The following is a 24,717-nucleotide window of genomic DNA, read 5'->3' as shown; positions in this document are numbered from 1 at the left end:
GAGGATCTACTTTGTGTTAGGGATTTAGAAATCCTTGGCCCCTGAGGAGCGACCCAGTGCCCCCAACACCGTCTCCTGTGGCCTAGGGTCTCAGTTTTGTGTGATCCTTCAGGAGGATGTGCTGGGCGGCTGGTACTTAGCCATCGACTTGGAGGAAAGAAAAACCCTGTGGTGTCCTTGCTTGGAATCTCAGCCCCAGCTGAAAATGAATGCTTTGGCAGATTTCTTTCCTTCCTGCTCAGTTCGGGCTCCCTGAAGCTCTTGCCCCTGAAACACAGCCCAGCCACCTGGCCTGCCCTCCTGCCCTCCCAAGGGCAGGCTCTTGGAGGACACAGAAGGCGGGAGCTCACGCCCGTCACTCTGCACCCCAAGTGCCACACCAGTAAGGGGCACGCTCAGGAGTTGCTATCAGTAAGTCTGCAGCATCCTCCCTGGGCCAGACACCCCACAGGAGCTAGGGAGATGGACAGGAAAGTGTCCCTATAGCCCTGCCCTCAGGGAAGCTGCTGCCTGGTGGAGGAGATGGACGATGACCACAAGTGAATAACTCGTGATTTCCGACAGCAGTAAACGTTGTGAATGACAGATTTCCCTGGCAGTCCAGTGGTTAAGACTCTGTGCTCGCAATGCAGGGGACGTGAGTTCGATTCCTGATCAGGGAGTTAGGATCCTGCATGCCACAAATCACGGCCAAAAAAAAAAAACAAAAAAACACCGAGGACTTGTGGACTGGATGAGACAGGGTAATGGCACAGGGAGTGGCTGGCTGGGACACGGGGTTTGTGTTTCCTGTTTCAGCCAGGATGGTCAGAAAATGCCTCTCTGAGGAGGTGATATCTGAGCGCAAAGAACTTGGATAAAGGGGAAACCATTGATAGGCAAAGTGTGAGGGGCTGTGGGATTTAGCAATCCAATGCAACAAATGTCTGCTGAATCCCTACTCTGCATCAAGGCACCAGGACAGATGGGGGACCTGCTCAGGTGCGGTGGGAGCCCAGAGGAAGTACCACCCAGGCCTGGAGAGCCAGGAAGTCTTCCATGACGAAGCAATGATCCTTTGGAGGCCTGAAGGATGTCAGGTCAAGCACAGTGGGGCAGCAGGGGTGTGGAAACACCAAGATTGTTCCAGCGGAAAAACAGCAGCTGCAAAGACCAGAGGGAAGGAGGGCTGGGGATTGTCCGGTAAAAGCAAAGAGCTGTGTCTGAAGCAGAGAGGGGAAAGGAGGAGTTTACAGGGCTTCTCTGGTAGCTCAGCTGGTGAAGAATCCACCTGCAATGCAGAAGAATCCGCCTGCAATGCAGGAGACCCTGGTTCAATTCCTGGGTCAGGGAGATCCCCTGGAGAAGGAAATGGCCAGTATTCTGACCTGGAAAATCCCATGGACAGAGGCTCTTGGTGGGTGACAGTCCATGGGGTCTCAAAGAGTCACAACTGAGTGACTAAGCACGAATGGGGTCAAAGTGGGCCTTGGAGGCCAGTTAAAAGACTCCAGCATTTTCCTGAAGGTAGTCTGCATAGGATTGTTAGGTTTAGCAAAAAAAAGAAAAAATACAGGCTGTCCTGTTAACTTTGAATTTCAGATAAACAACAAATACATTTTTAAGTATAATTATAGGCATGCAATATGTGGAACATTCTTATACTAAAAACCATTACTTGTTGATTTGAAATTCAGTTTTAATGGGGCCTCCTGCACTCTCTCTGGCAACCCTGAGTTTGGGCCCACAGAGGGATTTTACGCAGGGGATGACACGGTTGGATTTACATTTTGTGAAACTTCCAGGATTTGTGGGAACACACACTCACGGGAGACCGGGAAGGGGGCGGGATGATGAGACCCTGCTTTGTCCAGGCCAGAGACGCAGAGGACGGAAACAGGGCCTCTCGTTGCGTCACCTGCCTCCATGTGGGTGGCCCTGGGTAAATCCCTCAGCTGATGCTGTCTCAGGTGGGTGACTAAAGACGAGGTCAGACCCCGGCTCTGCAGTGTAAGCCTCCGGGGCTGGTCTGCTCCCTCCGGGGCCCTCAGCATCCTCTTCTGTCGAGTGAAGGGGTCAGATAGATAATCACAAGAGACAGTTCACAAGGGCCCTTCTGTTCCTGCCACCCTGGGCACTCCGTCCATCCTCCGTCTGACATCTCTCTGGGACGTTGCCCCACCACAGTGACAAGTCCAAACCCGAGACAGCTGGCTCCAAGTTCCCCTCCTTCGCCCCCTTGCTCTTTCTTCCCTTCCCACATCACTCCAGCCGATGAATGCATGAAACACCCCGACAACTGGTTTGGGAGAAGGCACCCTGTCTGCTGAGGTCCTGCTGTGTGCTGGGCTGGGTCCTCTATATCACGGCTGGTGGTTTAGACTCTTGGTCATGTCTGACTGTTAGTGACCTTCTGGACTGTAAGCCCTCCAGGCTCCTCTGTCCATGGGATTTTCTAGGCAAGAATACAGGAGTGGGTTGCCATTTCCTTCTCCAGAGGATCGTTCCGACCCAAGGATCAAACCCGTGTCTCCTGCATTGCTGTCGGATTCTTTACCGACTGAGCCACCAGCAACTTCCCGATCTACAGCATTCATCTCCGTTAATTCTCACAAAAGCCTCTCGGGGAGGGTATCATGATTCCCATTGCACAGATCAGAGAACTGAGGCTCAGCGGTGCAGCTGCTGCCCAGCTGTGCAAGGCAAACCTGGGGTGGAGTCTGGGACCGGTCGGCGCCAGGGCTCTGTCCTCCCACCATCTCCAGGAAACGTCCCCGGGAGCCCCTAATCCCCCTACATTTATCGCCGGGGCTTGGTCAGCAGTCTCCTTGTCCCATGGCAGGCACGTGATACCCTGGCTCTTTCTGAGTTAAGCCGGGGGACTAAAACTCGTTGCTGTGATGCTCATCTGATGGGGGGGCTTTCCGGTTTAGGAAACTTTACCTTCTGTGCCCTCCTCACGACCCTGTGGGGACTCAGCATGGCCCCGCAGCCCTCCTAGCCTGCAGCTCTGCCGCAGCGGAGTCTTCATTAAATATTAACGGGGCCGCTCCCGGCACTGCTGTGACGTCAATTACCGGGCTGCTCTAGAGAGCTGTGGCCTCCTTTCCAAGGTGAAGCAGTGCCCGGAATTCAGCTGGCTCAGATGGTGTCCCTGGGGGCAGGCTGTTGGAGAAGATGCCGCTAATGTAAGACGTGGCAGGAGTCCAGGAGCTTTCCTCCCATCTCTCTGGCTCCCTCGGGACCCTGGTAGCATCCTGATGCTGGCACAATGCGTTCAGTCATTCGTTAGATATTTATTGAGCACCTGCTGTATGCCAAGCATGTACAACAGATGAGACGGTTAGATAGCATCACTGACTCAATGGACTCCAGGAGTTGCTGAAGGACAGGGAAGTCCATGGGGTCGCAAAAGAGTCGGACACAACTTAGTGACTGAACAACAAGTATGCCAAGCACAGGCCTAGGCTCTGGGGAGGCAGTCATGAGGGTGATGAGCTCCTTCATCACGGGACATTCTTGTCTGGTGGTGGAGAGGGAGAAACTCTCTTAACGCAGAACGGTAGACCCGTGCTGTGAGCCAGGGCAGGTGCCCACCCCAGCCTGCCTGTGACCAAGAGATCCTCCCAGAGGAAACTAGGATTAAGCTAAACCCAAAGAAGGAGCCCGTTAGGTCTGAAAAGAGGACGGTGAGGGTTTTAGCAAGAAGGACTAGGATCAGATCTCAGACCCGAGTTCTGTCCCTCCTCGGTCATTTACCTGCAGCTGGGTTTCCACTGTACCGACTGTTACGAGGACTCCAGGAAGCCAGAGCTAATGACAGCAGAGGGTTTGATGCCCAGCGAGAACTCAGGAGCAGCTGTTATGAAAATAGCTCTGTGCCTTCATAGAATTCCTCACCCTGTCAGGGATCCTTACCCTGATTCGGGGAGCATAGAAACTGAGGCTCAGAGGGGTGACATCACAAGCCCTGGGTAATATTGCGGATCAGACCCCAGCTGGACATAAGACCCCAGGCTCTGACTTGGGCTCTCTGACATTTTCCAGCCACAGGCAACCCAGCTGGGGTCTCAGCTCAATGAGACCCAGAATCCCATGAGAGATCTCTGTGTGAATTCCTCAGCCTTCTTTGAGGTTAAGGCTGCAGCTGCCCAAGGACAAGCCCAGGCCTTGGCTTTGGGGTGGGGGGCAGGGCCTAGGCCTTGCTCTGCTGGGAGTCTCCTGTGTGACTATGAGTGAATTTCCTTCCCTCTCTGAGCTTCAGTTCCCCATAGTTAACACTAACACCAGCCTGGGTCTCTGATCCTCAAAACAGAGCTGTGGCAAAGGAATTATTTTTAATTTTTTGTTAAAGATGAGGAGCCAGGCCACAGAGCAAGTGGGGGCTGGATTTGGAGCCAGGTTCATCTGCTGGCAGAGCTGGCTAACAGCCCATCTTGCAGTGTGGTCTCAGAGTAGGAAAGCCAGCCTCAGTTGTCTCTAAGATCCTTATTATTTAAAAAAATATGCATTTATTTAGGGACTTCTCTGGCGGTCCAATGGCTAAGACTCTGCACTCCCAATGCAGGGGGCCCAGGTTCAACACCTGGTCAGGAAAAATAGTGAAAACTTAAATATTTGTTTATTTGGCCATGCCAGATCATTTCAGCAGGTAGGATATAGTTCCCTGTTGTTGTTCAGTCACTAAGTTATGTCTGACTCTTTGCAACCCCATGGACTGCAACATGCCAAGCTTCCCTGTCCTTAACTGTCTCCTGGAATTTGCTCAAACTCGTGTCCATTGAGTCAGTGATGCCATCCAACCATCTCATCCTCTGTCATCCCCTTCTTCTCCTGCCCTCAATCTTTTCCAGCATCAGGGTCTTTTCCAGTGAGTCCGCTCTTCACATCACGTGGCCAAAGTACTGGAGCTTCAGCTTCAGCATCAGTCCTTCCAATGACTATTCAGGGATGAGTTCCTTTAGGATTGACTGGTTTGATCTCCTTGCTGTCCAAGGGACTCTCAAGAGTCTTCTCCAGCACCACAGTTCGGACCCCCTATATCGGGAGCTCAGAGTCTTAACTGCTGGACCGCTATTATGAGTCTGTGATTCAGTGAGTTCTGTACTGCTCCCCAGGCCTGCAGGGCCCAGAGATTTCACGAGGCGGGCATTTCGGTTTGGGCTGGTCCTCTGATGCCTCACATAAAGGAGGTAACAGCACAGTGACAAGTGCCAGGCAGGCAGCACCCACTCTCCTCCTCATCCTTGTTCCTCGCGGCATCAGGGCCAGGTGAGCAACAAGCCCACTTTACAGACGAGGAAACTGAAGCTCAGACAAGTGCAACGATTTGTCCAGACTACTTCAGCTACTGCAGAAGAGCTGGGATTTGAGGCCCCGTCAGGCAACTCTGGATCTTATACCCCAAGTTACTGCAAGGTGGCCAAATTCAACTGGGAGACCACCTCCTCCTCATTGCAGCCCCCTCCTGGGCCCTGCAATCTTGCCTTCCTCCCTCAGCTCCCTCCTGTCTTATCTTCCACGAGGCTGCCAATCAGCTGTCAGCCAGTATAAAGCACATTCCCCTCCTGGAAGACCTTGGTCACTTACAAAGAGGGATCTTGGTGGTGGCATTTCTTTAAAAAAAAAAAAATTACTTATCTGGCCATGTCAGGTCTTAGCTGCGGTGCATGGGGCCTTGCGTCGCATGGCACACAGACTCCCCAGCTGGAGTGTGTGGGCCCAGTAGTTGCAGCGCATGAGCTTAGTTGCCCTGTGGCATGTGGGATTTTAGTTCCCTGATCCGGGAATCAATCCCTCGTCCCCTGCATTGCAAGGTGATTCTCAACCCCCGGAATCACCAGGGAAGTCCTTTGTAGTGGCATTTCTGCAGTAGGCACAAGGTGTGATCAGGTTTGATTGAGCATTCATGAAGAGCGGCACCCCGGACCCCTAGATGGTGAACGAAATGAAATGCAGGCTTGTCCTCTGGTGTTTACTTTTTACACGGGAAATGCCAACTTCCTTTAGGAAGCAGCTGGTAAAAGTGACAAAAAGCGTGAACTTCGTAGTCAGAAAGGCCTGACTATGAAAGGGTTCACATCCTGACTCTGCCCCCATTAGCTCCATGACCTTGGGTATGAGAGCTTCCGTTTCCTCATCCGTTTAAATGGGTACAAGAGGACGCTCCCACATCACAGTTGTCATGAGGATTAAACAAGATTAAATTGCATAACACAGGGCTTGATGCCTAGTAGCTGGCCAGGAAATACCAATCCTACCAAGAGAAGACCATGCAGGTGGTGGATACCAGAGTCATGGTGGGAGTGAGTGGAAGGAGAGAGTGCTTCTTGGTGGAGACCTGGGAAAGATCTTGAGAGGAGGTGAGCTTTCAGCTGAGTGTTAAAGACTTAGAGGAAGAGGTGAAAGAATGGGAAAGTCGGCAGGAACTTGCAGGCAGGGCCTGTGAACCCAGTGGTTTTAGGATGTCCATACAGTAGGTAGTAGCTTGGAAAGGTGGGCCAGGGCCAGATCACAAAGGGCCAGGCAGAGGGGTTTGCATCTTTTAAGGGTGAAAACGGCCTTCCTACCTATGACCCCAGTGGCCACTGAGGGCCATCTGCAGAGACCAGCCCCCTAGAGTCAGGCTTCTCCCCTGGCTTTGGCGATTCTAGATCCCTTTTTCTCCCGAGTCGCGGCCAGCCCACCACTGTCGTCTGGAAGCAGACAGAAGGCTGCAGCAATCTGCTTGCCTCCTACTAACATACTGGGGAGGAAAAGCTGTTTTTGAGCACAGTTGCCTGGCAGAGAACCTTGGTAGAAACTTATCAGCTCTCACCCTCACTTCCAAGGTTATGGTTCAAGCAGCAGTTAATGATAGTTATGTGCGCAGCTCAACAACCGAAAGAACTTTTCAGGTGCTCACAAGGTCAGGGCAGGCACGGGAAGGATGGTGATGGTGGTGGAGTGGGTCAGGATCCGGGTTCCCGCCCCCCGTTCCCTGTGCTGCAGTGGGACAATCTTAACCTCCTGGGCTTCTTCCTCTGTAAAATCGGAACGGAAATACCAAACCTTCATGTTTCTCCAGTAGTCATGTACGGATGTGAGAGCTGGACCATAAAAAAGGTTGAGTGCCGAAGAATTCATGCTTTCGAATTATGGTGCTGGAGAAGACTCTTGAGAGTCTCTTGGACTGCAAGGAGATCAAACCAGTCAATCCTAAATGAAATGAACTCTGAATATTCGTTGGAAGGACTGTTGCTCAAGCTGAAGCCCCAATACTTTGGCCACCTGATGCAAAGAACTGACTCACTGGAAAAGACCCTGATGCTGGGGAAAATCGAAGGCAAAAGGAGAAGGGGATGGCAGAAGATGAGATGGTTAGATAGCATCACCAACTCAATGGACATGAGTTTGAGCAAACTTCAGGAGATAGTGGAGGACAGAGGAGCCTGGTGTGCTGCAGTCCACAGAACTCCCAGAGAGTCGGACACGACTTACTGACTGAACAACAACACTGTCCTTACCTTGACTGAGTGGGAGCTCACTGGCCACTTGCTGCCTATGGCCTGCTGAGGAGTAGGTCCTGCTACCCTCTTCCACTCCCTGTGTAGATGTGGGCCAGACACTGGGCCTTTGAGGCATCACTGCTTCATCCTCTTGAGCTGCCATGCCATTTATGGAACTTCCAGTGGTGTCACACCCTAGACCTTTAGAGCTGGAAAAAAGACAGAAGCCTCCCATTTCATAGCCGGAAGTCGAAGGCTGAGAAGGGAAGTCACCGCACTCCAGCTTTCCCTGGACCACCACAGCCTCTCCCACCTGGGCCCACCTCCTGAGAACCACACGGAAGGCAATTAGCCAGATGGTTCCAGCCAAAGGATCTAGAAAATTCTGGCTAAGAAACACAATCTCCTTGACCATCTGTGGAACTGAAGCAGAAGCCTTTTTTGCTCTCATTTTAACTATGATTCTATAGGCGACAGCTTGGCCTTCTTCCCCAGAGCCAAGCTCCACTGAACAAGCTTGCGGGGGGAGCAAATGGGGGTTGTTGAGAACGGGGCTCCGAGCTCCCCACCAGCTCACAGATTGCGGCTACTAGGACATTTTCGCACTTAATGCCAAAAACTGCCGTGGAAGCTGATCTGCTCCCAAAGAGGGCTTTCAAAGAGCAGCAGGATACTCTGGCTGATCCTGAAATCTGTGCACTCAGATCCTGAAATCTGACCTTCGACACAGCGGGTGGAAGTTGGTATCTGCAAAAGGGCCTGGCCAGTTGGCAGACAGTGGGCGTGGGCAAGGAGGCCGGGGGTGACCGCCTTGACCACTGAGCAAGCACCTCACTGCTCTAGGTCTCCTTTTCCTCATGCATATGATGTGAGGACTTGGGGAGCTGGTCCGGGGAGGGGGTCAAGTGTTTATCCCCAAGGTAGGCAGAGAGCCAGCAATTAACAGCGAGAGCTGCTGCTGCTGGTGGTGGTGATATCATCCCTGGCTTGTAATCGGCCAGGTCACTCAAGCGGCAGGAGGCTTGCATTTGGGAGAAAAATAAAATTGAAAATTCTATCTAGGTGACACAAATCTGTGGGCGGGCAGCCCCTCCTGCTCAAGCTGGTAACCATGCCGACAGTGTGAACGCCGTCTCTCCAGAACAATACTAGGGCTTCTTTGTAACACGTCCCTTGGTGTCGAGACTTCACAGGGAGCTCAGAGTGTCCCAGAGCAGGGGAAAAAAAAAATAAAAGCAGGGCGTGCCTTTTCTGGGTCACCTATTCACTGGGCTCTGGCGGAGGGTTCTGGTGATGCTTTGGAAATCCAGTCCCGCGTGAGAAACAGTCGTTACCACTGGCTCAGGGTGGGGCACGGCATGGAATTTTCTACAGCTGTGATGGCTGGTGCAGGCGGGGTGGGAACTTGTTCTTGCTGATCCCCAATCCTAAGAAACAGGGTGGTCAGTTCTCCTGACAGGTGGCTTTCCCAAGGATGCTCATCTGGTAACTGGGAGAGCAGACCCAAGCCCAGATCTCCAGATCTCCGTCACACACATGTAGCAATGGGGAGAGTGTTGCTCTGTTCCCCGGGTGAGATCCTGCTAGGTAAGGATGCAGCGTACTTGGCCCCTGCTCTGGGCACCTGCTCCGAGCTCGAGGGGCCACACAGTGTGTCTGACCGTGATCATCAGCCCGCATCCCCGGGTTCAGCGGCCCTCTTGGAAATTGCTCAAAAGCAACGTTGCTTGATGGGACTTTGAGCTCTGGGAGTAGGTAGCCTGTCTAAGGTGGCCATCTTGGTCTCTGTTTACAAGACTTTAGGGAGCAGGCAGCTCTCTCCTGAGGGTGAAGGAGATGGATGCTGCTAAGTGTGTAGGCTACAAGAGGGAGGCTTGTGTGTGCTTTTCACAATCTGAATGACTGCTAAAAGGGGAGTCACACCTTGACCCCTTCTCAGCTACACCTCAAGACATTGTGGGGCCATCAGGCCCAGGAGGTGGATAGATTTGAGCTTGAATCCTGGGTCTGCTGACTACCAGCTGCGTGATTTTATTCAAGTCATGGAATATCTTCAAGACAATTTCCTCATCTGTTAGATGGGGATGGAGGTCCTACTGACCTTACAGGGACTATCTTGAGGGAAAAGATATGCCCACCTCTGCAAAGCCCCTGGCCCAGTGCTGGCAATGGGGTAGAAGTTCCCTTCCTTTCAAGAGCGGGTGTGGATGAAGTCACCCGGGATAGGGCAGAGGGCCTGGGCAGAGCTCTGAGAAGCCCTAGCATTTCTGTGTAGGCTGAGAAGACGAGCCCACACAGGAGACAGAAGAGGGGCGGCTGGAGCAATATAGAGGAGCCAGGAGAGGCAGGTCATAAAAGCTAAGAGGAGAACCTGCTAAGGAGGGGTGAGCAGTTGTGCCAAGTGCAGAAAAGAGGGCCAGGAAGGGGAGGACTGTGCAGTGACCCTGGACTGGTGGCCACAGCCAGGGCCAACTAGGTGGAGGAGTGGGTGTAGAGCCAGAGTACACTGGATTGAGGGGTGGGTGGGAGGTGGAGACAGTGATGTTTTGTGAGAAGTAAAGAAAAAAGCCTTATGGGAGAACCAGTGTTCCCCATATGACATGTATGAATGTCAACATCAGTTACTTAGAATGCCCCAGTCTACCTGATTTTCACTGTTTTGAAATCACTCTCAGTCCAACATGAGCAGAAGCCAGAAGGGCTCAAATCCGTCTAAGGACTGGAAGGAACTATGGAAGCACCCCCCAGTGCTTGCCCTCCTCCTACCTCTCATAGGAACCCATTCTCTTGGGGCCCCCGATGTATGATAAATTAGTATCTATTACTCTCTGGGCTTCCGTGGTGGCTCAGACAGTAGAGAATCTGCCTGCAATGCAGGAGAACCAGGTTCGATCCCTGGGTTGGGAAGATCCCCTGAAGAAGGGAATAGCAAACCACTCCACTACTCTTGCTTGGAGAATTCCAGGGACAGAGGAGCCTAGGGAGCTACAGTCCATGGGGTCACAAAGAGTCAGGCACAACTGAGCAATTAACAGTCACTCATCACACACTTTAAAGACTAGGGGAAAGATCAGCCTGGTTCGTTAACCTTGATTCCATTTGTAGTTAGCAAAGGTGGCTCTTCAAAGCATGGAGAAACCTGGGGTGGGGGCTTCCTTCCAGACATACACTCAAATGCTGTGTCATGGGTCTTCACGGCAGCATCACAGCAGGAAGAAGGCAGCCCAGGAGTAGAAGACCTAGTGTGGAGGCCCTGGCTCTGCTGGCTGTGCAAACTGGGGCCAACCCCTCCTCCCCGAGACTTCACTGTCCCCTGATGCAGGAAGAGGGGTCAGACAGTGGTGAATCTAAGGGTCCTGCCAGCTCTGACATTCCAGGATTTCTCCTATTCTACAGTACTTTATACAGTTCTAGTTCTACAGGTGGTAAACTGAGGTCCAGAAAAGGACCACTCTACAGTCCCTCTCTCTCCCTTCTTTTCAAATAATTTTTAAAATTTATTTTTGACTGCCTTGGGTCTTCGCTGCTGCTCTGGCTTTTCTCCAGTTTTGGTGAGTGGGGCTACTCTCCAGTTGCAGTGTGTGGGCTTCTCATTGCAGTGGCTTCTCTTGTTTCGGAGCACAGGCTCTAGGGCACATGGGCTCAGTAGTTGCAATTCCCAGGCTCCAGACCACAAGCTCAATAGTTGTGGCACACAGGCTTAGTTGGCTCTATGGCATGTGGGATCTTCCAGGATCAGGGATCGAACCCATGTTTCCTGCATTGGCAGATGGATTCCTTACCACTGAGCCACCAGGGAGGCCCTCCCACCTTTTAAAAAATATGTATTGGCTGTGCTAGGTCTTAGTTGTGGCATGGGGGATCTAGTTCTCTGACCAGGGATGGAACCCTGGCCCCTGCAACGGGCGTGTGGTGTCCCAACCACTGGACCACCAGGGAAGTCCCCTTCCTCTCCATTCTAATGCATCTGACCCTGCAGAGCAAGAATCTGGACCCAAAATATCTCTTCCATGCCTCTGGTACTTCTCAATCACCCAAGGGTAAAGCCTCAGATCTTCAGTCTGGCATTGAAAACACTCCATGATCTTGTTCTATTCAACCTCAGGTCCCACTGCCAGGACTCTCTCCTCACTGCCAAGCCCTCGCCCTTGCTGGACCCCACTCCCTAAGACCTTTTCCCTGACTCACCTCCTTCAACGTCTGGCCCACCTGCTCTTGAGTACTTAGGTCTCTGATTTTCAGAGGCAGGCACTGTATCCTGCTCTGTAGCTACTCCTTTCCCCAGTGCTGAGCATGCAGCAGGCACTCAATAAGATCCTCGGCGAGCAAAAGGCCCCTCCCTTTTCCTGCACCTCCCTTGGCATGTTTTACTAAGTCTGGCCAGGCTTCAGTCACTGGGCTTTTCCTCCCTTCCCCAGGGCCTGGCACCAGGGGTCCTCAGCGTGGAACGCCAGGACTGGGCTCAGTGAACAGCTGGTCCACTCTCCTCTTTCCCACAGGTGGAATCGTGCCACAACTTACAGGCGGTGTAACCATCAGCACGTCACTATTCTGGCTTTGAAAGATGGGGAAGCCAGCAGCGCCCACGAGGGTGGGGTTGTGAGCATTAAATAGCATATGCCTGCAAGGGCCTATACCACCAGGCCAGCTCCTGGCAGGTGTGTGGTGTTACCCGTTCCAGCGGGGCCTCTCAGTCCCTCCTCCCGTGGTGGAAGCGACAAGGCCACCTCCCAGGGAGGGGACCCCGTGAGTGAATGTGCGTGGGGCTGTCCCCGAAGACCGGACACCACCCCGCCCGGCCAGCGCGGACCCAAGCGCAGGGTGTGGTCCACAGCAGCCCAACCGCCAGGCTGGGCGGGCGCGAGTCTGTCCGCCCGCCCCTCGGGCACGCGGCCTCCTGGCTCTCCCAAGCACTAAGTGTATTTGCTTTTGGGTCCCTCCTCAAGCCAGACGTCTATCCTGAACTCCGAGCCGCCTTTCCGGCTGGGGCCGTGACAGTGCGCGGCCTGCGAGGCCTCCGTTACCGCGGCCCGCGGCCCGGCTCCGCAGTCCCCACCCCGGGTCTCCCCTCTCGCACTTCCACCTCTGCGGCGGTAAAATGCAGCACTCGCACGGCGCCTGCGCGACTCTGGGGCGGGGCGGTGGCCGCAGCTATTTATAGAAGGTGACGTCACCTTGAAATAGACCGTTAGGGCCGGGCCGCCCTTCCCCCCCTCCCACTCGCGCCGCTCCGCGTTGCCCGGCCCGGCAGCTCCCACTGCGCAGGCGTCCTCTCGTCCTCCCATCCCCCCCCCGCGCGGCCGCCTGTCCTCCCTCGGCGGCGTCCGCGGCGCGAGCCACAGAGCGCCGGGCGAGCCAGCGAGAGGGCAAGAGGCGCTGCTTGCTGCCTGCAGCCTCGGCCGGCCGGCAAGCCACTGCGCGTGCGCGGCGGCGGCCTCCGCGGCGACCGGAGAGGACGCGCGGGCGAGCGAGCGGAGCGGGAATCGAGGCCGGGCTCAGCGACATGGGGGACCGCGAGCAGCTGCTGCAGCGGGCGCGGCTGGCCGAGCAGGCGGAGCGCTACGACGACATGGCCTCCGCCATGAAGGCGGTGAGCGCGCCGGGAGCCCGGGCGGTCGGCCGGGGGCCCGGCGTAGGGGAGGGGTGGGCGGCCCGGCGGCAGCCCCTTCGGGCCCGGGGCGAGCCCGCCGCCCGGCTGGGCGCGGCCGCCGGCCCGCAGCCCTCGCTTCCCGCGCCCGCCGCGCGTCCCGCCATTTCTTGCGGCTGGGCGGGGTGGGGTCTCCAGGGAGGGGGCGCAGCGGGGACCCCGCGGGCGGATGGGGGGCGCGGCATCCTAGCTTGGAGCCCCGAATGGGGGAGGGTGCCCGGGGGAGCGTGGGGGACCCGCATTCCTCCTCCGGTCCGTTCCGCCAGGCTGGGGCACCCCCTCTCGCTTTCCTCCATGCACCCCAACTTGTAATAAAGAATCACCTAGTGAGTGGCGCCCTGTCTCCACTGGTTTCCGCTGCCACGACCCGAAGTCGGTGTAATCCCGATGCGCTTTCGTTCTGCTCTCCGGAACCACTCTAGTTCCATCCTTCCACGCCCGGGGTCCGCTTTGTGTGCCGAGACCCCTACCCTGCAGTCAGGCGAGGGCGTGGGTCCCCCTCCCATGTCGGATGCTGCGCCCATCTGCCTGGAACCCCAAACGGGTTGCGACTCCTGGGCGAGCCGAACCCATGTGCCTTTGCCCGCTCGAGATCCTCGGAGACCCGCCTGCAGCTCCGTTTCCGGGGAAGGAAGCCTGGCCGGCCACACCCTGCCCAGTGCCTTGGATTAGACACCACCTGCGTGTCTGAGACCTAGAGTTCCAGCGACCCCCTCACTGCTCTGTCTCCTCGTAGTATTTCATGTCTTCTCTAAATGAACATTACTTCTCTCTGCGTCAAGGTCACAGGGCTAGAGCCACAGTGGGCAACCTGCCCTGTTCACCCAGCGCACAACCTCCTGAGACGGGGGCGGATCCTCTGGGGCCCCACCCTAGACCTGCAGACTCAGATACTCGGGGGGTGGGACTCAGAGCTGCCCTTGACCCATCCCTCAAGGCAGGTGCCAGTGGGTTTAAGGTCAAGAATGACTGTCCTGTGTTATTTAGCTCCTTTGCCCTTTTATCCTGGCTTGGGAGGGGATTTGGTACTGAAAAATCCTCAAATACAGTGGCTCTCTAAAATTTCAGAGTCATGTGAAAAGCTCCTTTTAAGGCTTTTGTTATTAATACAAAATCTGTTGTGGGGGTCCAAATTTAGGATTATCCAGGTAAGGAGGGTATTTGAAGCATTATCTTTTCCATGTCCTCCACATCATACCTTGAACCAGGTGTCTGGAAACCACCATCACCACCGCCTATCACCACCGCCCATTTGTTGACTCATTGGTTATCTCCAGTTGAGCCCAAGCAGGGTGTTATGGGCTAGATAAGAAGGAGCTTTTCATCCACGCCAGGGACGATGTAGGTTTGGAACCTGAAGTCTATGTAATTCTGAGAGTCTCATAAGAAAAAAGAAGATTTAATAATTTAGCAGATTTTACAGAAATAAGATTGACTATGAGTGCATTTCTTCGTAAGGAGTCCTGAGCTTAATCTTTGGGATAAAGCCACTTCTGTCCACTCAGCAAGCCACACTAAAGTGCGCCTCTTCTCCCTAGTCGCTGAGTGGCACTGGGGTTGTGCAGGTTGAGGCTGCTCTTTGGACGTTTTAGTGAGGCCCTCCCCTGTCCTGCCAGTGGGACCTGAAGACTGCAGTGTTAGAAGCCTTCTGGGGACTAAAAAAGGAGCTGGAAACAAAGTGATTGAGATTATGGGGAAATGACTAGAAGGCAGTTGTGGAGCTGTGGGAAACAGGAAATTTGAAATGAGAAGTAAGGAGAGAGTGCAGAGATGTAACAGGAAAGGAATAGAGTTTGCAGAGAAAAAATAATTGATTTTCTGCTCTTTGTAAGCAGGCTTGAAAAATGCTTTCCTGTAGCTTCCTACTTGTGTCCACAGATTTTCTATGAGACGTTAAGGTAGGATTTTGCAAACGTGTATTGGAAACATAACATCGGTATCAGAAATAATTGGTGGGTTGGATAGGCTCCTGAAAATTCAATCCAAGCTCTAGTCATCTCAGAATTGTGAGACCAGTCCCTCAAGGTAACTCCTGTTAAAACGAGAACTTTTTTGGTCAATATGCCTGTTTCTTCTATTAAAGAAACATTTTTTTTCTCATCTAAATTAATGGATATATTTGTTGGAAAGGACTCAGCAAGGTTAGTGGAAAACTTTCTCACATTTTACCTAAGTTGACGTTTGAACGTTAAATTTTTAATGTTATTTAGAAGGCTTAGTCCCTATTTCACTAATATCCTAGGCCTGAAATACAGGTTTTGGGAGGATTTGGGATTCTGTTAACTCTCTGGGTTTATGGGGGTTCTCTTCAGGGCAGGTAAGTAGACTGCTGTAAGGCGCCTGAGTGAGGGAATGCTCTGATGCGGCCACTCTGTGACCTTGAAGCGCACATCTCTTGTCTCCTGGTCCTCTGAAGGTCAGAACTAGTTATGTTGGTGTTCCTGTCAAATGAGTTTTTAGCTTTCATTTTTCTAACTTGTTTTCTGTTTCCTTTATCATCTAAATGATACCTAATAATATTGCCTGCCTGTAATGACTGATGTTCCATATGCTACCAGCGTCACCTGGAGGAGGATGTCGGTAAGGCCTAAAAAAAATCACGCATGTTGAAAACAAAGGTGTTTGTTCACATCAGTTGAGAGCTGCAGTTCCCTGCCTCATCCCCTAATTTGAAGAGGCAAGAAATGTTTTTGAAGTTAAGTAAAGGTGTATCTTCCAGCTCATCTCACACTTACTGCTTACATAGAGTGAAACAGTGGGAAGAAAAGTTGTGAAAGATTCTGGAACCCAAATCCTTTTCAGACCAGGCTTAGAATGATCTTATACAGTTCATCACCTCATAAAATGAGCCTAGTTTCTCATGAGAACTATAAGATAAACCCATAATGTGAGATAAAAATATTAATGCATAAAACTAAGTGATCTAAGGAAAGTAATTGATCAGATAGATTTCTAGTGAATACTCATGGATAGACATCATTCAGTCATGTCACTACCCTTAGTCATACTGAAACGGAGGTGGCAATCATGAAGTTATAAAATGTCAAAATTACTTGGCATGGCGTGGTGTGTTCTAATATTGTTGCACAGTCATTGACAAAGGACGGAGAGAAATATACCTGAAGGACTTGAAGGCTATCTGTAGAAATCTTACGTGCAGGCAACAAAGCTGCAGCTTTTGAGGCCCAGCCCAGTGCCGTAGCTGTAAGATCTTAGGAAGTAGGGAGTGAGCAAGTGCTCTGTGAAAGGTTAGAGCACGGCTGAGTGTCCTAGGTGGGACTTAACCCATGTTGCAGATATGGAAACAGGATGATTTTGAGGTGGACCAGAACTGTGATCAGTGTGGCATCATACAGCCACATTGGTACTACCATTTGAAATGTGCGTGAACCATCAAGCCGTGTTGCCCATGTAAGTATCACTTTGTCTTAACGGCTGAGGAAGAAAGAGGGCTCTGCATTAGTCCTGCAATATTCTCAGTTAAAAGACATTCACTTGGTGAGCAGTTTACATAGCTTTGCTGCATTGACAGCTGTCCCCATCTGGATTTGGGGTTGCTAAATTATCCCCAGAAGAGCTCCCGCTGTCAAAAACCCCACCTTTCCTTTAAAGAAAACAAAAATGTATTTTCTCATCTTTGTCTGGAACTTAATACTAGTGATACGACTTCAGTGTCACACTTTTTCAGAAATAATGACGGGGGGGGGGTGATACCCCAAGTGTGTGTTCCATGTTACAGGTCATCAGGTTTATTGAATTTACCGTTTCACCTACTAGGCACTCAGTAAAGGGTAGCTTTGATTCCATGTGTACGTTCTCATTTACTCTTGAGAACAACTCTGGATGGATCCTGTTACTAACTCCATTTTACAAACGAGATTTGAAGAGATGAATTTCCTCAAGGTCGAGCTGTAAAGTGACGATTTCGGCTCTCAAGTTTAGAGCTCTCCCTTTAACTCAGTGATGATGCCCCATGAGGCTGAGGGATCAAGTTTCTTTCTCGTATACTTTCTGGTTCTATAGCCATTGTCATCATTGGTCACTTAGGTTCCGAGCCAGTCACATAAGTGGGCTTACGGGACAAATAATTCCCTCTATTAGGTAGAAGTCATTTATGTCAAGTTTAATTAAAAACAGAATCTGCCTCTTATGGGTCTTAGGTACAGCAGGGGAACATAACTGGATTATGCTTGGTCTCTTAAAGACCAGTTTTTTGTTTTTTTTTTTTAAGCTTAGGAAGCAAAGTATTAATTGAATTCCTGCTATGACTTGAGAAGTGCAAGACTATGTTAAATTATAGTTTTAAAAGATTGTTTCTCCATATTGTGTTCAGTATATTTTACAATCCTAGAGACCCCCTAAGTTTCAGTGTTTAGGTTGGTCAGATTCTCCCAAGTGTCCAGGCTGAAGCCAGTCAAAACTGCCCCTCCTGCTCCTCACCCTGCAGTGGTGTCCCCTCCTTAGTGGTGGGTTTTGGCACTTCTGTGGTTGGAATCCGCACAGCTGCTGAAGATTTCAGACCTGCTGCCTCAGGGCAGTAGTGTGCAGTAACCCTGTTCAGATGGGGTTGTATTTAATGCCGGTCACGGCCCATGAAAATGTCTACTTAAAGCCCAGAGCAAGACAACAGTGGTTTCTTAATGATACAAGGGTAGCTATTTTGGCCAATAGTGAGCTTAGAGGGAATAGTCACTAGCTGAACTCACCTGCTGTGATCTCAAAGCCGGGTCCCTTCCTGGCCTTGCAGGACCTGCAGCTTCTGCCTGGTGAGGACAGAAGGTGGTCTTTCCAGGTCAGGGCAAGTGGAGACCAATGATGGGTGCCTTGCCAGTGGGGCACCAGGCAGAATCCTCACTTTGGGGGGCATTAACTTGGGAAAGAATCAGCCTAAAAAAAGCTTTCATTCTTCAAGCTCACTTTTCTTTTTTAAAAATCTATACAGGGTTCTGCCAAAGAGGCTTAAAGACTATCATGTAGTTATGTTTATGTAATTGTTCTTGAGGTGTTTTTTTTTTTTCCCCTGTTGTAAACTTCTATATCAAAAGCAAGCTTGTTGGTAGCATGCGGGTGTGGGTGGTTGTAATGAGTGGTAGGAGTGTATGTGGCCGTGAAGGATGAGAAGGCTTCTTGGGGAGGAGGAGTATCTAAACAGCTTGAGCCATGTGGTCTGGCAGCTCAGGGGTGATTTTTTTTTTTTTAAAACTTGTTTGTTCAGTGTTACTTTTGAGGTTGGATGTTTCCCAGATTGAGAACTTTTAAGTTTTCCCAAATAGTTCATGCGCTATTTTTGGCAGCAGGTCTATTTTTACTCACAAACACATAGCTTATTGCCCTTTGAGTTAGTGGGAGGAGGCCCTTGGGGATTGTTGAATAAGCCAATGGTGTCACAAGAAGATAAATGAATTCGTAACTAGCCAGGTCATTGGATGCTTTCAGAGGGTGAAGGGAGCTGGTGCAGCCAGAGGCTCCCTGGTGAGGACAGACATGAACAGAATGACTGGCAGGGAGGCCGGTCCTCAGAGGAGGTGGGAGGAGAGCCTTCCCAAATGGGAAAGCTTCAACAGTCTTAAGGTTTTCAGGAAGCATCTAAGTAGGATTACCTGGGGTGGGGAGTGGGGCAGGAGAACCAGACGGCAGAGGGGCAGTGAGCAGAGGTGGAGTCCCTCAAAGCTGGCGTGGCCATGTGGGGACTAAGTGTCGGGGGGTTGTTGCTCTGGGCACAGCTGGCATGTGATGGACATGAGAGTGCTGGAACCAGCATCAGAGGAGAAAGAAGGCCGAGAATCCTTGTCTAGGTCTCTCCTGTCTCGAGAATTCCGTGTCTACTCTTTCTGTTCCTAATTAGCTGTTTGGAAACTTGTAATCCTAGAGATGCAGGAAGTAATCTCTGCTGAATCCACAGGTGGCTGTCCCGCTAGGCTCCTCTGATGGTTGGTTGGGACAAGCAGTTGCTACTTTGCTGCCCTGCATCGCATTGTCCTCAGGATCTACCCCTCTTAGTGGGTGACCAGACTTGTCTTTAAGTATCCTGGCTCCTGTATTTTGGAAGTTGAAGTGTTGAGAATTCGCACTAGCAAACATTAGCGAAGGTTATTTGCAGTAAGTATCAACAGCCAAGACTGGCTGTAAATCTTGTTTTACAACAGGCCATCGGATTTCACTTTAGTCTATAATTTTCCAATCTGGGGAAAACTCCCAATTTTCTTTAGTTACCTGATCAAGTAATAAAGCTAGCTTCCTCCCAAAAGTTTCCTTTTATTAGCCAAGTTGTAATCCAGGAGTATTAAAAAACACTATATTTAAACATATGCAGTTGTTTCCTAGTTAGGCCCTGGCTGGAGTTCTGAGAACAATGCTTGTTTAGCTGTTAGTCACACTCAGCTGATGCCGATAGTGATTCATTCAGACTGGCAGGCGACCAGGTGATCGTTACATAAACACTGACACTCCTAGGCCCTAGTGTTTCTTGTGAAGGTGTCATTACAAATATTACCCAGTAGCCTTTTTTGGCGGTTTATTCTGGATGGAGAAAGGATCAGACCTGTGGATTCCTGGGACCCACAGATGCACCCACACGTTATAGTACCAACCTCAGGCCTTAACCACACCTGTTACTGTTCAGGAAAAACAATCCTAGGGTTTTAGAGCTGAAGAAATCCTTGGAGGTTGTTTGGGCTGGCTTCACTAATTTGACTTTTGATGCCCAGAAAAGTTGTATTCTGTTGAAGGTCACACAACTAGCTCAGGCTATGCTCCAGATGTCTTAGGATTTTTCTGAGTAATGATACTGCCTCTTATACAAACACTGTGTGATATATAAATATTTCAGGTATGCACTCAATTTTAATGATATACTCTGGGGACATATCTTGAGGTGTCTTTGCAATAGCCCAACAAAAGCAGTTTTATTGGTCACAGGATGAAGTATATTATATAGTGACTCCTTATGGATGTCACTTGCACTTTAATATCAAGTGGCCTTAGTTGGGATTTGCTTACTGGAAGATCTGAGGAGCTTTCCAAATTCTGTTCTTGCCTCACATTTTGTTTTATGCAATATTGTCCTAGAAAAGTGTCATTCTAAAGGATTCAGGCATTCTGAGATTTGTCATAGTATTTGAGATAGAATTTTGATTTATATGGGTTGCTTCCATAAAAGGCCAAATTATCAGGAAAATATAAAATCTTTTTATACTTGTAGTAAAGCGATATGAGTAGGTGAGTGTCTAAAGGCAGTCTTTGGAGAACACAAGTGGGGTTCCAGGTCTTGAAGGACCTGGGAATGTGGATGAGTAGAGACTAGGGGATTACTTCAGACCTGTGTGGACACCACTCCTATCTGTGTGGTGGTACTGAGGAGCCCAGCTTGTGGGCAAGCCTCCTGGGGAATGTCGGGCAGCTTGCAGCTGAAGATGCTGTGGAGAATGAAGTGTGGTTGGGTTGATGGACTGGGCAGAAGGGGAGACCATCTCCGGCTAAGGTCTTGTAGCAGAAGAGGAAGAGTCCTGGGGATAGGGAAATGGGGGAAGTTAGAAGAGGGAGGGTGTTTATATTTTGTCTGGGATTTATTGAGGAGGGAAGTGGTGATAGACAATTGCTTGTTTCACTTTTTAAGAACTTGGCACAAGGCCTGAATTATGAATCTCTCAAAGTTCTTACTGCTAATATTTTTGAGTTGGTATCTGCCTCTTCTGTTAGACTGTAGTCTCCCTTGAGACTATAGGGTCCTTGTCCAGTTGGATTTTCTTGAGTGGCTTCTCTAATTCTGTTTCATTTTGGATATTTTTTGTCCATAGTGTGCGGCATATGGCATCTTAGTTCCCTGACCAAGGGATCGAACCCGTGCCCCCTGCACTGGGAGCATGGAATCTTAACAATGGGATCACCAGGGAAGTACCACATAATCCCTGTTTTTCAGGAGGCTTGTTGACGGGGTTGAAGGGAAGATCTCTCTCCCAGGTTTTCGAACTTGGGTCTCAGTGTTTATCTTTCGGGGCTGTTGCAGGTGACTGAGCTCAATGAACCTCTCTCCAACGAAGACCGGAACCTCCTCTCCGTGGCCTACAAGAATGTGGTTGGTGCCCGGCGGTCTTCCTGGAGGGTCATCAGCAGCATCGAGCAGAAGACCATGGCTGATGGGAATGAGAAGAAGCTGGAGAAGGTGAAGGCCTACCGGGAGAAGATTGAGAAGGAGCTGGAGACGGTGTGCAACGACGTGCTGGCGCTGCTGGACAAGTTCCTCATCAAGAACTGCAATGACTTCCAGTACGAGAGCAAGGTCTTCTACCTGAAGATGAAGGGCGACTACTACCGCTACCTGGCCGAGGTGGCTTCTGGCGAGAAGAAGAACAGTGTGGTGGAGGCCTCAGAGGCGGCCTACAAGGAAGCCTTCGAGATTAGCAAGGAGCACATGCAGCCCACACACCCCATCCGGCTGGGCCTGGCCCTCAACTTCTCCGTGTTCTACTACGAGATCCAGAATGCGCCTGAGCAGGCCTGCCTCCTAGCCAAACAAGCCTTCGACGACGCCATAGCCGAGCTGGACACACTAAACGAGGATTCCTATAAGGACTCCACGCTCATCATGCAGCTGCTGCGAGACAACCTCACCCTCTGGACGAGCGACCAGCAGGACGAGGAAGCCGGAGAAGGCAACTGAGCGCCTTGGCCTGCCCCGCCCCCGCCCCATCACCACCAGTCCCCTCTCGCCACACTCACTAAGTATCCAGTGCTCAACCTATCTGTACGGCAGCACAGCTACTCAGACCTGCTGTCCGCCCCCGGGAAGCAGTTCCAGATAAATTAATTCATGGGCATTGCTGGACTGACGGTTGCTTTGAGCCCACAGGAGCTCCCTTTTTGGACTGTGCAGACAGGTGCGTTCTGAAGAAGGCATTGTCGTTTGCTTGCCTGTTTAGGTGAATTGCAGGCGAAAGCCTCAGAAAGTTAGAGAGGAGAATTAGCCACACAGGCTACAGTTGGTATTTAAATGGTCCACTTCAAACCAGCTGCTAGTGTTTTGTTAAAGCAGTACATCTGTGCATGCAAAAGTGAATTCACCCCTCCCTCTTCTTTCTTAGCTAATGGAAAACCATTAAGGGAAGCTGGGACGAGAGACCACTTGCTCCTTTCCATCAGCTTAATAATAAACTTTAACGTGAGGTTTCAGTAGCACCTTGTTCGCCTGTTTAAATTATGACGTGCACAAACCTTCTTTTCAATGCAATGCATCTAAAGTTTTGATACCTGTAACTTTTTTTTTTTTTTTTGGTTGCAATTGTTTAAGAATCATGGATTTATTTTTTGTAACTCTTTGGCTATCGTCCTTGTGTATCCTGACAGCGCCATGTGTGTCAGCCCATGTCAATCAAGATGGGTGATTATGAAATGCCAGACTCCTAAATTAAATGTTTTGGAATTCAGTGGGTAAATAAAAATGCTGCTTTGGGGATATTACCTCTACGTGTATGGTCTTCATTTCTCTCACTCTTGAAGAGCTGTCGCAGCTCCCCGCTCTGAACCCTGATTCGATCTCTCCAAACTCCAAAGCATTTCTGGAATAGAATCTGTGCCCCCCGATTCCATCACAGGTTTTGCGGCATACACATAAGACTCATGAATTTTAAGTAGTTTTCTCTGAACCCAGGTAATGTGGCCTCTCTGGTCCCCTTTTCCTGTTGCTGGTTCCTTTAAACGGAAGACCCTAGTGCGTCTTCTGAGGCACAGCCTCTCTGGAAGGTGGGTCTGTGTCTGACTTCAAGGGTGTAGCTCCAGCCACCCCACAGAACGTTGGTTGCTTTTTAACACACAAAGTAGGTACGTGTTCACCATTTTTCTTAATATTTTTTCTGCACTACGTGGAATAAAATGTTAACTAGGGACACAGCTTGGATACCCAATACAATCTTTAGCAATCATTATTAAGAAAGCTGAGTATTCTTTAAAATAGGGTAACAGAACTCCCTCTGAGTTTTAAGAACAAGAAAGGCCTGGCCCCTAGTGTACTCCCCGTGCACCTCCCCCCACCCCAGCCCCCCCACGCTCCCCCCGCCATCTGCCTCCTCCCCAGGCCACTCCTGAAGCCCTGTGTCACCAACTGGACCCTTGAACTCCAGCCCCTTATGATTTCTGGCACTGCCAGCCTGGTACTCGGGACTGGATATGCTTGTCAAGTGGGTTGGTTCAGTTACACGAAGGCCCTAAGCACCTTAGGGCCTTCTCGACTGAAGCTTAACGCTAGGCTGGTGAAGGTGGCCATGCCCAGTCTCTGTCCTTGGTCCTACGTTGTGGGGCACAGAACTCATCAGCACGGACACTTAACCTGTTTTCTCATCCTGATAGACCCACATGATAATGAGTTGTCCTCAGGAAGCTATTTCAGGTTGACCTAATTGCTAGCAAAAATCATTAGTGAGTTTTGCTTCAATTAGTAGGTCAGGTATTTTAAAGCTACAAGCTTTATGTGGCTAAGGCACTTGGCTTTGATGAAAATACTTCAAATGTTATAACTTCTTACATTAGGAATGCCCCTCACAAAAAGGGATTTAGAAAAAGCATTCACATTTTCACTTCACAGCCATCTTATGAAAAATTTGGTTCCCTTACAGGGGGAGGAAATAGGTGCAGAGCTGGCAGACCTCTGGAATCATAGGACAGCCTCTGCCCATGATCTAAGGCTGTCTTCATCCACAGTCTCTGATTCAGAGTCCTAACTGCCCTCTGGTGGGCCCCAGGCAGCTGACAACCTTCTAGGTTCAGGTCCCTCATCTAATTTGGAATATAAATTTTAATTCAACTCTTAAGTACCATGTGCAAGGCATCCTCTTGGGTCTGGGAACATGGTGTGGGGAAGTATGGACACATAATTCCAGTCAATCCCACAAGTAATAAACAGGGTTCTTTGAGAGGACCTGAAATTACACATGATGTAAAGCTGAAAGCATCTCTGTTGCGTGGTCTCAAAGGCTTCCTTCCAGTTCTGCATGCTCTGATGTTTTAAAACTTGTCAAGATCAAAGGAAAATGATAAAAAGCTTGTCAAGATAAATTTATGGAATGAAATAGGGTCATCTCAGTGTTACCGCAGGGGAAATGAGACCAGAGAAATGAATAGAGTCACACTGCAAAGTTAGTGCCAGAACCGAGATTAGCATTCAGATCCCCTGAATCCTTGTTCATGGTTTTTTTTTCACTGGGCTACAGTCTTGGGGTTGAGAATAAAAACTGGATGTCACACACATCTTGTTCTGGGGCACTTTTCAGTGCTTTTAATATTTCACTTACAGTTCAACGAAATATACTTGGCAAGGAACATCTCTAAGAGTATTGGTGCTAATACTCAGATTTTCAGTAACTCCTCAAACCCTGCTCAAAGGTCCATTTGTTTGGGAGGAAAGGGGAGGATTCTTGATAATGGCGCTATTGTCGGGTAAATGCTTGGCCATCTCAGATCACTTGGGATTGGGAAGCTCAGGGCGCTGCTTGGTTCTGCAAAGTAGGCTGCATTCCGCTGTCGGGCCCTGCCAGAGGCCAAGGGAGTCCTCGGTTCTCAAAAGGACCCCCCCTCCCCCCAACCCCCAGCTATGGGGCAGGCCCAGGCACTGAG

At 50.5% G+C, this 24,717-nt stretch overlaps 1 protein-coding gene and 1 long non-coding RNA gene across 2 annotated transcripts; one reads left to right on the top strand and one right to left on the bottom strand.

Moving 5' to 3' along the window:
* Positions 1 to 1,330: 1,330 nt before the first annotated feature.
* Positions 1,331 to 13,801, bottom strand: LOC123329894. The gene is made up of 3 exons (XR_006545457.1): positions 13,437 to 13,801; positions 7,485 to 7,675; positions 1,331 to 3,144 (listed from the first exon to the last, which is right to left on the bottom strand). It is a non-coding gene; the product is annotated as an uncharacterized LOC123329894 (long non-coding RNA).
* YWHAH (tyrosine 3-monooxygenase/tryptophan 5-monooxygenase activation protein eta) lies at positions 12,804 to 22,569 on the top strand. The gene is made up of 2 exons (XM_025267302.2): positions 12,804 to 13,056; positions 21,119 to 22,569. Exons 1-2 carry the CDS (start codon positions 12,970 to 12,972, stop codon positions 21,770 to 21,772), a joined length of 741 nt encoding a protein of 246 aa, XP_025123087.1. The 5' UTR covers positions 12,804 to 12,969; the 3' UTR covers positions 21,773 to 22,569.
* The last annotated feature ends 2,148 nt before the right edge of the window (positions 22,570 to 24,717 follow it).

This window comes from Bubalus bubalis, chromosome 17, assembly GCF_019923935.1.
Source record: "Bubalus bubalis isolate 160015118507 breed Murrah chromosome 17, NDDB_SH_1, whole genome shotgun sequence".
In the NCBI taxonomy this organism is placed as follows: Eukaryota; Metazoa; Chordata; class Mammalia; order Artiodactyla; family Bovidae; genus Bubalus; species Bubalus bubalis.
Note: the sequence above shows the minus strand (reverse complement) of the source record. Positions and strands in the feature narration are given on the sequence as shown.

Coding starts and splice junctions, on each gene's coding strand:
- YWHAH (XM_025267302.2), top strand. CDS start 12,970: ATGGGGGACCGCGAGCAGCTGCTGCAGCGGGCGCGGCTGGCCGAGCAG. Junction 13,057..21,118: donor TGGCCTCCGCCATGAAGGCG/GTGAGCGCGCCG, acceptor GGGCTGTTGCAG/GTGACTGAGCTCAATGAACC.